The sequence below is a fragment of the Pollachius pollachius genome (genome assembly GCF_949987615.1).
Source record: "Pollachius pollachius genome assembly, chromosome: 4".
NCBI classification, from domain to species: Eukaryota; Metazoa; Chordata; class Actinopteri; order Gadiformes; family Gadidae; genus Pollachius; species Pollachius pollachius.
The window spans coordinates 19,832,620-19,845,862 of record NC_136937.1 but is presented as its reverse complement, the minus strand read 5'-3'; the positions used below and the strand labels follow the sequence as shown (position 1 = coordinate 19,845,862).

At 44.1% G+C, this 13,243-nt stretch overlaps 1 protein-coding gene across 2 annotated transcripts in view; it reads right to left on the bottom strand.

Annotated features, from left to right (window-relative positions):
* fubp3 (far upstream element (FUSE) binding protein 3) overlaps positions 1-5,903 on the bottom strand; it is a 31,530-nt gene extending 25,627 nt beyond the window's left edge. For both annotated transcript variants that reach the window (XM_079735268.1, XM_079735269.1), the window contains exon 1: positions 5,794-5,903. In XM_079735268.1, coding sequence (XP_079591394.1) covers positions 5,794-5,886 — 93 coding nt within the window. In that variant the 5' untranslated portion in view covers positions 5,887-5,903. The remainder of the gene's footprint in view (positions 1-5,793) is intronic.
* Between the last annotated feature and the right edge of the window lie 7,340 nt (positions 5,904-13,243).

Here is a 13,243-nt window from a genome sequence, read left to right as displayed (position 1 = left end):
TCCCAGCAAATGACCTATTCTGAGCTACCATAATATAAATATCCTGAGAACACATTATTTCCAACATTCATATCTTTAACTGGAATGCGTTTAAGGGTCGGTGACTGTACAGTCAATCCATGTTGAACTTGTCCAACTAGTTTTCTATCTTCTATGGTATACAAAATGTCACTTTCCATTAAGAGAACTAGTGATTGACTGACATGTCCAACATAGTGCTACATACAATTTCATTTATTCATAATGCTTTAAAAGTCCCCAAACTCTAAAATGTCTCCACTTTAAATTAACTGTGTTCTGTGCATCATAGTCTAGTTAGAGAACAATTTTCATCCATAATTGAGCACTACCTACAATTGCAGTTGCAAAATTTGTCCTTGTATCTTCAGCATGGATGGCATTTAAATATTTAATTGTGCTGGATAAAAAACTGTTTTCCTCTTTTAAACAGCAACCTCTTCCACTGAAATGTATATTCAAGAAAATTACACTTAATTGAGATCTGAGTCTGACTGAAGATTTCTTCAACGGAAAAGATACAATGATACCAATTAGAGCCGTTTGAGAATACCGCTGAAGTGCTGGAATGGACGAAGGTGCATTTAAATACTTGAAACACATGTCAAATGGAGTACATGACAAATGTGGCAGGCCTCATGAAATTATACCACACAGGATAGCAGTGAAGAATGTGAAAATGTAAGAATGTGGTGAAAAACAGCCACATTTATAACATCATTTTTAAAGCTCTGATCAACAGAGTCATCACAACACAAACATTAACAGTGCAATGAGCTGTACGATTAGCCATCAACTAGTTTGAAGTACAGTGGGGCAAAAAAGTATTTAGTCAGCCACCAATTGTGAAAGTTCTCCCACTTAAAAAGACGAGAGAGGCCTGTAATTTTCATCATAGGTAAACCTCAGCTATGAGAGACAAAATGAAAAAAAAAAATCCAGAAAATTACATTGTCTGATTTTTTAAGAATTTATTTGCAAATTATGGTGGAAAATAAGTATTTGGTCACCTACAAACCAGCAAGATTTCTGGCTGTCACAGACCTGTAACTTCTTCTTTTAGAGGCTCCTCTGTCCTCCACTCGTTACCTGTATTAATGGCACCTGTTTGAACTCCTTATCAGTATAAAAGACAGCTGTCCACAACCTCAAACAGTCACACTCCAAACTCCACTATGGCCAAGACCAAAGAGCTGTCAAAGGACACCAGAAACACAATTGTAGACCTGCACCAGGCTGGGAAGTCTGAATCTGCAATAGGTAAGCAGCTTGGTGTGAAGAAATCAACTGTGGGAGCAATTATTAGGAAATGGAATACATACAAGACCACTGATAATCTCCCTCGATCTGGGGCTCCACGCAAGATCTCACCCTGTGGGGTCAAAATGATCACAAGAACGGTGAACAAAAATCCCAGAACCACACGGGGGGACCTAGTGAATGACCTCCAGAGAGCTGGGACCAAAGTAACAAAGGCTACCATCACTAACACACTACGCCGCCAGGGAGTCAAATCCTGCAGTGCCAGACGTGTCCCCCTGCTAAAGCCAGTGCATGTCCGGGCCCGTTTGAAGTTTGCTAGAGAGCATTTGGATGATCCAGAACACGATTGGGAGAATGTCATATGGTCAGATGAAACCAAAATAGAATTTTGGTAAAAACTCAACTCGTCGTGTTTGGTAACAAAGTATTGAGATGACCTTTTGTTATTGACCAAATACTTATTTTCCACCATAATTTGCAAATAAATTCTTTAAAAATCAGACAGTGATTTTCTAGTGATTTTTTTTCATTTTGTCTCTCATAGCTGAGGTATACCTATGATGAAAATTACAGGCCTCTCTCATCTTAAGTGGGAGAACTTGCACAATTGGTGGCTGACTAAATACTTTTTTGCCCCACTGTATATAATCATGTCATCTAATAACTAGAAAATGTATTTCCTGCAGAAAATGCGGTGAGTGCTGTAGTACAAAGTGAGGTTGAAAATATTTTTTAATAAAGCCACATAGATTAAGACAAAGAGTCAAGTGAAGGGATTTGAACAAAAGTTCAAAAGTCTAAATGGAGTAAACAATGTAAACATGCACATTGAACGATAGTTCATAAACTCGTTCCTATTTTGGGCGAACGTGAACTGAACCAACTGTATTACTGCCTGATGAACGTTACTTTGAACTCGTTCATTCTGGTTTCGGTGAACGGCACGCTCACTTGGTTTAACTTCGTTCAAAATCGGGGTTATTTGTTTATCAATGCGCGCGCAGATCGCTGTGTTGTTTGACCGGTTGCCATGCTAATCTCTGTGCGGTTAATTTGCAGTTGCGGTGTTGCCAGCTTACTGTTACATTAAACTATAATCAGAAAACGCGGTTATATGCTATAGACCCTATAGTATTTGTCGTATAAAGGCTGGGACGAATTTCAAGTTATAAATATGTACACTTTCTTTTGAAAGTACAGAACGGCGCGATTCCCATTGAAACGAATGGCGCGGTGATTATTCTTCAAAACGAGAACTGTTAAATTGTGTAAAATGAATTAAACTGTAATCAGGCAACACGGTTATATGCTATAGACCCTAGAGTATCTGTGGTATAAAGGCTGAGACGAATTTCGAATTATAAATATGTACAATCCATAACGTTAGCTCTCTGGCTCATAGCTCAGCGGACTAGAATACCTCATAGAATCATTGCTTGTTGGCCGGAAACGGAAAGGGGGGCTGTTCACGTTTGGTTGTAGTCTTTTCGCTCGGTTCTACGTTTCATCAGTAGGGCTAGAGCCGAGCGAAAAGACTACAACCAAACGTGAACACCCCCCCATTCTGTTTCCGGCCAACGAGCAATGAGTCTTCGAACAGAAATCAATGGGATTTACAAAATGCGATAAATGTGCAATAAAACACCATAGAAACTGTATTAAGCTACGATACTTGATTCAACCACTCTTACATCCTAGACAAACCTCAAAGCGGGTTCAATGTTCAAAATACCAGAAAAAACGAATAGCTCACAGCAACATATTGAAAAAAAGAACTATGAACTAGTTCATTTTTTGGAACTGTGAACTTAGTTCAAAATTTTGAATAATGAACGTTTAACTGAACTAGTTCATTTTAAAATTTGTGAACTGAACTTTGAACTAGTTCACGTAGAAAGTGAACTTTCCCAACACTGTGTGTGTGTGTGTCTTTAAGAGAATAGCGAGCCGGTGCATGATTAAAAGTAGCTCAATAGTGGGAAAAACCGCCCAATCTGGCAACACTGCCTGAACGTCATCCAAAAGTAGCCCAATCTGGCGGGAAAAACCGCCCAATCTGGCAACACTGCTGAACGTCATCGCGCTCCAGCGTCAACGTAAATCAATGAGACCAACTGAAAACGAAGCCGGTATGAAACTAAAACTGATTCTGAATAAAGTTTAAATGATATCGAAATTCAATTTCAATATTATTGAAGATACAAGTGTGTAGCTTTGTTAAATGGTTTGAACGAAAGTAAACAGTTGAAATTTGACCCGAGATACGATGTCTTAAGTTATTTAAGTGTTAGAATGGGCAGACGGCTTCAATGGGACCAACTGTAGAATATGACGGTTTGAAACTAAAACTATGATTCTGAAGAAAGTTTAAATAATATAGAAATTCCGTTTAGATATTACTGAAGATACAAGTGTGTAGATTTGCTAAATGGTTTGAACGAAGCTAAACGGTTTAAAATTGATTTAGTTACGTCCAGTGATGCCAGTACTGGCCTCGGACCACTTTTTTCAGCAACGAGTAATCTAACGCGCTACTATTTCCAAACCTGTAATCAGATTAAAGTTACTAATCAAAGTCACTGTGCATTACTATTTTTTTTTACCGGACCACCGATTGGCGTTGAGAGCGATGGAGTGATGTGTCTGTCTGTCTGTCTGCCTGTCTGCCTGTTTGTGTGCGTGTGAAGCGTAAGTCTCCAAAGACTTCAATCTATCAGAGACGAGTGTAGACCTTGAAGCCTCGTGCCCACTGCACCGTCCGTCAAAGGACGTCGGAAGGCGTGGCTGACGGATCGGGGAGCTTTCCAGGGTCGTCAGAGCCCGAGTAGTGTCACAGTGCTTAAATTTGCATACGCAATCTGATTGGACGACGGATCCGTCGCTGCCGAAAAAATTGAACATTTTTCAGTATTCTTAATAAAGTAAAGTAAAGTAATCTTAATTCACTAACCTTACTAAACAGTAATCTGATTACTTTTTCAAGGTAACTGTTGCAACACTGGTTACGTCTTAGAACAGTTGAAGTACCAGAGGTCGGCTCTGCTCCTCCCATTGACTCCCATGTTAAAAAAAAGATAATATTTTAAAAGTAGAAAAAAAGATCTGAAAATCTGATTTTTATTCCAGATATTCCAAGCTATTCTGAATATTTTAAAATTTGAATGGAGTCTCTAGGTGAAAAATTGAGGAAGGAGATAGGTCCCAAAATTTGTAGAGAATAAGCGAAAAGAAAGAAAGAAAAATAAACTTATGAACAAATAGTTGAGCGCTGCATGCAGCACTCACCTAATAACAAGAATTGCAAAGTGCCCTTAAACCCAGTCACTAATGATGCCACATGGATGATATTTGAATGCTACCACAAATTCAGGAAATGCATGTGAAAAATGCATTTGTGCGTATGTGAGAATCCCCGGTTGTAAAGAAATAATGTGGCTCGGAAAACATCTTAAAATAGGCCTACTTTATGGGTAGAGGGGAAGCAGCAGTAAGGAGCCACTACACACCATGTTCAATATTGTAAACATGAACTTTGAAACCAAACAGTAATGGCTTGAGTGAAACTACCTTAGTAAACAAATGGCACTTTGGTTACTAGTGATCTACTTGCCCAGATATCAGTCGATCATCTCAAAAGGGGACGCTGACATGACAAGGCGATCCAGGGAATGACACTTCAAGCCGAGAACTTAGTATTCGTGGCATGTGTTTAAGGAGTTGTGTACACTGTGTGTGTGCTATTTGCCAAACTTTAAAGGTGCGCAATGAGCTCGCGTAGCAGCTCACCAAGCCCCCCGCTGGTCAGCTGCCCCACGACCCTCCACTGGCTCCCCCCTGGAGGAGCACCAGGGCGCTCTGCTCCCCCCACTGGAGGAGCACCAGGGCGCTCTGCTTCACGTCCCCCCTCTGGAGGAGCACCAGTGAGGAGCACCAGTGAGGAGCACCAGTGAGGAGCACCAGTGAGGAGCACCAGGGCGCTCTGGCAAGGGCGCTCTGCTCCATCATATACCCCTCAAGCTAACTTTAATTCCGGGTCGACAGTATTCGGTCAGTGTCGTGGTGGACCGCCAGAACCGTCAGTTAGCTTGGCATTCAACGAGAAGCCATCATGTCGTGTTCCTGAAAGCTACAGCCAACTTATGTGGACTGACAACAGGTTGCACTGTGTTGCTGGTGTTGTGTTGTTAAAGTTTCACTCGGGCTGGCCGGCTGGTGGGTTTACTGGGATAGCGGCAAACCGATTTATATCGTTTCCTGTACACGTTGTCATTCCCACCACCAAGTTCCCTGCTGTGTTTTTAAATAAGCAACCCGCAAAGTGGAGATAGTCTCTGCTTCCTGGGAGCTGGAGGCTATGTAGCTTGCTAGCGAGCTTTGCATGAGGAGTGTTTCCAGTGTGTGTGTGTGTGTGTGTGGAGGGGGGGGGGGGGGGGTCTAAAGGCACTTTAACAGCCAGGAAATGTCTGTCTCGTCGCAAGAAAGCGGAGGATTTCTCATTGGTGGATTAGTTACCTGTCGTATCCGGCGTATCGCTTCTGCGAAGTCATCTTTGGATCCAGGATGAGCCACCCGGCCCTGTCCCTGCACCAGCTCCGCCATCATCATCCTCCGTACAAGGCGGCTCAGAATCACGCTTTAAAAAAAACAGCACACGTGCATGGCCGTCGCTTCTCGGACGATCTCGCGGGAATACAGCGACGAGAGTCAGATCCACTTGACAGGCTGGAGTTCAGCCGTCTGCGACGCATGATGATAAAACTGCAGCCTATAAAATAAAATTGATGGTTCGATGCAGATATCTTACACAAAAACAGAGGAGATGAAAATAGCAGCTGCTCTGGCAAGTCACCTTCCCTGCACATCTCCAAATGCAGCAATGAACTTCCTTATTCACCATATTCTGGTATATTTGGTGTATTACATCAGAACACGTAATGTTGCCAATTAATTAAGTGGTGTATGAAGTGACTTTCTGCTAAGGTTTGCCAGCTATATATTTATTATTTTACTACCGTGGTTACTTGAGTTCTTGTTGGGTTGAGTATGGTTGTTATTGGATAAGATATGAAGTCCCTGTGAATCCTTGGACTATTGGATTTACCCACGGGCCTATGCTATATGTTTTCACTTCTATTAAACTTAAAACCTTGGACATATTCAACAGCTCACTTGACATAACTCTCTATAAGTATTCATTAAAGTTGCAATAAAAGTGCCCTAAACATAAATAGTGAGTGTTGAACCCTTGCAAATACTGCAACCTTTCTCGCAAGATACCTAACACTTCCTGACGGACATGATAGATACATATATTGACTTTCCCACTATCTGCACATGTGGAAACATATTTTTCGTGCACATCTGGAAAATGTCGGCAGCTAGACAGAGGAGAGTAAAATTGCTGCAAAACTTCAAATAGTTAATGCAAATCTGTTCCTGTTCCTGAAAACGTATCCCAAGCTCAATCAGAGTGATCGGCCCATCTGTTGCCCAGAGAGAACACTTAAAACAGAGAGACACATTCAAACTATCTCTCTTATGTCACATAAGTGATATGTTAATCAAGAAATGCATTATTAGCAACATATTCTGCCTTTACTGTAAATGGTCAGTACAAATAGATGGACTAAACAGATTTAAAATGTAAAGTAGAGGACAGTTCTGATTATTGTATAAGCAATTATAACCCTGATCAAACCTTGGGCTGTAACATATCTTACATCATAAATCCAAACAGGAGATTCTAGATGCATACCACGTATAGCTTCCCACCACATGCAACACACTAATGCAGTTGACCCTGTCTTCCAGACAAGTGGATTGACATCCTCCTCCGATGTGCTCTGTCTGACATTAACTCCTAGAGATATCCATTTCCCAGCCGCGTCGGCCCGGGGGCATGTTATCACCTCTGAGGAGGACGAGGGGAACATTAAGCAGGAGCCGGGGGCCCGCTGCCCGCCAACCCCTAATGTAGCCCGACTGGAGCAGCAGACACTACACACACCCTGTTGCATATTGCAACCATGTGGCAGTAAATGTATTCGGGGTGAGAGGTGGCTGCGTGGGGAAATGATGAAATCATCAAAGACCTGGGTGGGTTTCAAGACAATTCTAAAGGAGAAGAAAAATGGCAACGGTGAGACATGCATACACAAATTCACCACTTGCGTCCAGAAATAGTCTGACAGATTGAGGTTGCACAGGTGTGAGTCTCTGGACGACTGCCAATGTGTATGCTTGCGTGTGTGCGTGCATGTGAGTGGGACAGGGTGGGTACGCTTATCAAATGTCATTGATACCATTTCCTCTACATGCCATTGTCTCTCACAACATGGTCATCTCCCTGGGGTCAGTATTCAACCTGTTCTGCAACTCCTCTGACTCATTGTGTGCATGCGTGTGTGTGTCCATGTGAGTGTGTGTGTGTTAAAGGAAGAGCTCCAAGTTCTGGAAAATAATAAAGCCAACAGAACGAATACATACAAACACCAGATTTATTCTAGGGATGATTTGGGAAGGTAGATTCTCTCCATTGAAAGGGATGAAGGGAAATGGATAGTGGAAGGGGAAATCAAAAGCGGAAAGACATACGACAGTTTACACTGAAATAGAAGACAAAGAAAACAGGCAATCATTTTTCCTTTATAAAACAGTCCAATTCTACACTTTAGTCTACTTTTTTGTTTTTTCTTCCTCTACCTGCTACCTCCTCCTCCTTCTCCTCTCTGCCACTTTGCTTTGATTCAGCTCTGTATCTGTACTTTAAATGACTCAATTATGAGGGACACTGTCGTGGAAATTACGGATGTTTTTCACTTTCTCTCTCCGCTGGGACTGTGACCCCTCCCTGCTCCACTAACCCTCTTAGCCTCCCCCCCCCCTTCCCTCTACTCTTTCTTTATCGCTCCTATCTCCTGGCGGCTCTCTCCACCTGTCCCGTTCTCGCCCCTCCACTCCCAGAGTCACCAATTCTCCTTGGAAACTGTTTTGCCCGACTCCTGCGTAGGCAACATCGGCGCCTGAAAGGAAATAATGGTTAAATTGAGTGTTTCTAGGCTTCCTGGCACTGGTAGACGCAAGTGTACTCTGCGTGTAATTTCATTGCTGTCACCACCGCGCGCCGAGATCGTGAAATGACACAGGGGTTCTATTCAAATCTGAGTGTCAGTTATGACAAAAATGAAAGCATCTCACAGTCATCCATTGTTAATCGGGCAATCTTTTTTTCCTTCTCCAAATCAAGCCGTTTCCCCTACGGAGCACCGTAGAGCCGCATATTATCGTGTCTAAAGACATATTTTACAGTGAAAGATGCAATTTTTCTCCATTGAAATATTTAAGTATAAGGCTATACAACGTTACACTCTCTTGGAAGTAAAATGCTTCCGTGAAATTTACGGCTTTGTGTCAAATTGAATAACAAATACATTACCCTGAGTGCAACATTAATCTGCTGACACGAGTTGTGCTTATAGCATAGACACATGTACACAGCAAGGAAATACATATGTGTGATCGCTGTTACGGCTCAACATATTGGTGCAAACCACAGTTTGAACGATCATGTCTTTGGTCACCAGATTTTTTTGAATAACTAGACCTATTCATTACTTTAGCCTGTACGGTGAATTCCCCGAAACCAAAGAAACACCAAACACATAAATACACGCACACGCACACACACGCACGCACACACGCGCACACAACCACGCATACATGCGCATGCACACACCCTCTTGAGTAGTTTATGTGCAGAGGAAGAGACAATCCCAGACTTGCAGCATTACCATTCATCACAACAAACATCAACAACAACCAAATAACCAGTAGTACCATTAAACATTTACATCTCCCAAATAATCTGCTGAGAGGCTGGCATGAGAGGGCTGGGCTACCCGGCTGAACCTGATAGGCCCACTCATCCACTCTCACCCCCTAGTGAGGCAATAGATCGAACCGACTTAATGAGTGTGTGTGTGTGTGTGTGTGTGTGTGTGTGTGTGTGTGTGTGTGTGTGTGTGTGTGTGTATGCGTGTGTGTGCCAGCAAAACAAGCCCAACCAGCACACCCCTGGGAGGGGCAAAGTGAAAGGGAAGACTCTCTGATAAGGAGAGGAGATAAATGTATTGATCGGAAATAAACATGCTGTATTACCACTGATCCGGGGGGGAGTGTGTGTGTGTGTGGGGGGGTTATAGTAACCTGGTATGTTAAGGATCTAAGGAAGACGTTGTATGTACCTAGACCTGCATTAAAGCAAACAAACTTTGAATTAATGTACTGTCAACGTTCAACACTTTCATTCATAGTCTGCATGTAAAAGTGGAAATGGGGGAGCTGCATTCAGTTCAGTCATTTGTACGTTTTATCTGTCAAGGGACAGAGAATATTGTTTTCGACACTTATGCATCTTTGAACAATAAACACTTTATTATATATATTGGTGGGAAAACAAATGTGAATGTATTTCAGAAAAAAACAAAGCTCACAAATAACAAAGCTATTGAGCTGGATCCCAAGACCGTAGCACAACTAAAACAGCAAGTTAAGTGATAATTACAGTATCCGTTGTGGTGGGTCGTTAGTGAGTATTTACAGTAGTAGTAGCATGCTGCATAATCAACCGAAGGCCTCTATGTTAATGAATAACTATGTAACCCAGCTGAATACCTTCAACAAAAGGGTGGTCCAGCACTTCCTGTACATTCACACTGACACAAATTAGTGAGTCAACTCTCTCTCAAACCGACCTGTGAAGAGTATAGGTAATGCAATCTGGCATTGTAAGAAGCTATCGATTAGTCGTATGTCCACAGAGGCCCCGGACTACCGACAGGTCAATGTAAGCCCTGGTAGGGCTTTGTCTTGGGGTAACAGGAGGAAGGTAAGTCCTCACACTCATTAACCCTTTTAGACGAGCACCACTGAGCAGCAGGCAAAATATTTATATTTTTCCATCAATATTTCATCACAGGCTCAGGACAAACAAAGCCATGGGCTTTGACCGTAATGGCCCTCCATCTGTCTATGGATCGTATGGATATCACAGTCGGGCTGTCCTTTGACACCAGAACATTGACTTCAACATCAAGGAACACACACAGACACACACTCTCACCCAAACACTACACTGGATCTATGGATGATAGCTGCAGCCTGGAAGGCAAAGTGTATTTCACTGGCCTTTCTACAGTACCACACAGATGGCCATGTTCTACTCAAAGGTCAGGTTACCAAAGAGTCTGATAGAGCAGGCATTGTGTGTGTTGGACCAACTCTGGATCTGCAGATGGTTGTGAACTTTCAAAATCTACAACTTGCCTTTTTCCAGAACAAATCTCAATAGTTTCAGATGTGGGTTATATTCTATGTGGTTAGCCCTATATCAACAGAGATTCTCTCTGTAATGACTCCAGGTACGAGTCCCTAGACGCTCTGTCCACCAGAACAGGCCAGACAAACCGAACCGATTGTACAGGAATCTATTTGGTGTCTAGTGACCCACACATATTGTAAACCTCCCTTGTTGTCTTTGACCAGTAAGAGTGACCTCATCATCTTACCGTTCCCATTAGCTTCCTGTCCGGCCCTCAGAAGAGGAATCCATTAACCCCTGGCCCGCTGGGTGAGGCAGGAGCAGCATCTAGTGAAAACATTCGTAGTAAAGAGGAAAAAAAGTAAAGTAGTATTTTTGCCGCATTGAATCCCCTGACACCCACCAAGGGCATGAATCTGACGCTATGACAGGAGATGATGTGAGTTTAAGGTGGGCACCAGCTTAAGACACAACGTATCTCGACTTCTTAGGTCCCCCCCTCCCCCCGTGCTAAATAATCCATTCACACCCCCACCCACCCAAGGATGTCAAAGCTGAATCCAGATGACTTCAGACCCTCCTCCCGCCAGGCTCTCCAGAGAAAGACCTCGGCCCTTATAGGGGTCCGATCCCAGATCCCAGGGTGAAGAGCAAACACAGGGAGCGGGGGACCACAATAGCCCCCCCCCATATGGTGCCCTGGGCTTGGGTTACACAGCTCCCATAATGAAGGGATGATGGGGGCACCTCTTCGGCTTCTAATTGCTGGTAATTGCCCCCCGCCTCCATCTTGCCTTTCCCTCCCCTCATGGTCATTACTTCTGTCTCTTATTGTGCAGTCTGGTGTGGAGCAGAGGTCACGTGACCTGCAAGAGAACTTCCCCAAGTCCACAGGTAAGACGGCGAGACCAGACGGCGAGGCCGGGGGGATTGAATGACAACTGAGACGCGGCCGTCTTCTCCTGCCAGAGGTCTGCTACATGTTGCGTGTTCTGCTGTTTATCCTCCCTGGACTTCGACAGAACCAATAAAACTGGCCCGGTACGTCATCAGGGATAGGAGATGATGTGCTTGTCAAGTTGTCATTCTGTTCTGAATAGGTGAATGACAAAATTAAAAGGCTTCAGTCCACAAACCCAAAACAAGCCCAAAAGACACAGCACAGAAGCTCTGCACAACCTCCTTCCTGACACATCCTGAGCTCCTCTGAGCCGCACCGCTGGGCGGCCCTTTGGTTCCTCCAGCTGACGGTTCCTCCACTCGATAGGGCAAAGCAAAGCGTGGACAATTGTCCATTGTACATGTGCTGTGAGAGAATGACAGGGACTGAAAGGTTGACTGAGCACAGCTCCTGAGGACACGCACACACACACACACACACACACACACACACACACACACACACACAAAGCAGAGCCCATTAGAGATCCATTCAGAGTCACGGCTGACTTTCATGTTGTGCTATTGTTACACTGCTCTCTCCTGAGAGGGGACACAGAGCAGGTAATGAGGGGTAATTGATGTGTGGGGGTCAAGGATCATTAATCCCCTTGGTCAGGTGTCTGCCCGCTTTCATACCTGGCTGAGTGGAAGAGGGAGACTGCCGGGCCAGGCAGTGGGAAGGACGAGGAGGAGGAGGAGGTGGCGGTGCTGATGACTTCACTGGTGGCGGTGGCTGCAAAGTGAGAAGTGAGATGGATGAGCTGCCTCACGTACGCAGATGCAAGGACGAAGAATTAAGATGGATTTGAAATTGCGACAGTGGCAATAGACATGCTGTCTCTATCGTGAACGCATATGTAGGGACACACACACAGCTACACTGGAAAACATTTACCACATCCATCAACAACATTCCGCAGGATCATATCTTATCAGAAACCCAACAAAGTTGATAGACCTTAACCCTCCCCCTACAACCTGGGAATGCTGAGAGTGATAGCTGGCCCAACCCCTCTCCTCTCTTTTCAGCTTGACTGACTAATCTCAACACCCCCCATCCCTTCATTCATGGGGCAATTTAGGATGCTGATTATCCAGTAACCTGTATGCACACGCCTGTAAATGCTGGGGCTGGCTGGCTGGTAATTGACCACGCAAAAAAAGAAAATGAGACGCCTGCAGAATAATTGTGTTTGGGGGTTGGGTGCTGAAAGGGTCCGAAGACCCCTCCATGCCCATTATGCCTGGCAGGGGGTCTCCTATGCCTATGCAATTTTACCGGGAGGCCCACCTCTTACACACACACACCCCCCTCCCGAACAGGGAGGGGTGCAGCTCCTCCAGTGGGGGGGGGGGGGGGGGGGGTCATCGTCAGAGCTCGGAGGCGATGTCCTGAACTTCACAGATGGAGAGAAGCGTTTTGAAGTGAGGAAGTAGAAACACACACTCCTCAACAAAAGGTTCTGAGGTTGACGCCGTAGGTTTGTGGTTGGCAGTTCAACGCCACTCAGAGAAATGTTTCAGACTCCTGCTGTGTTGAATGAATGAATGAAACCACTTTCCCCGTTACTTAAAAGAACACCAAACCATGTTAAGTTCTTCATTCTGGGACACGTGACGACACCAGAGATGACCGGGAAATAACCATGAGGTAGAATGTTCCCTTGCAAATACAAGATCTCCCGGTCTCCCGCAACTCCT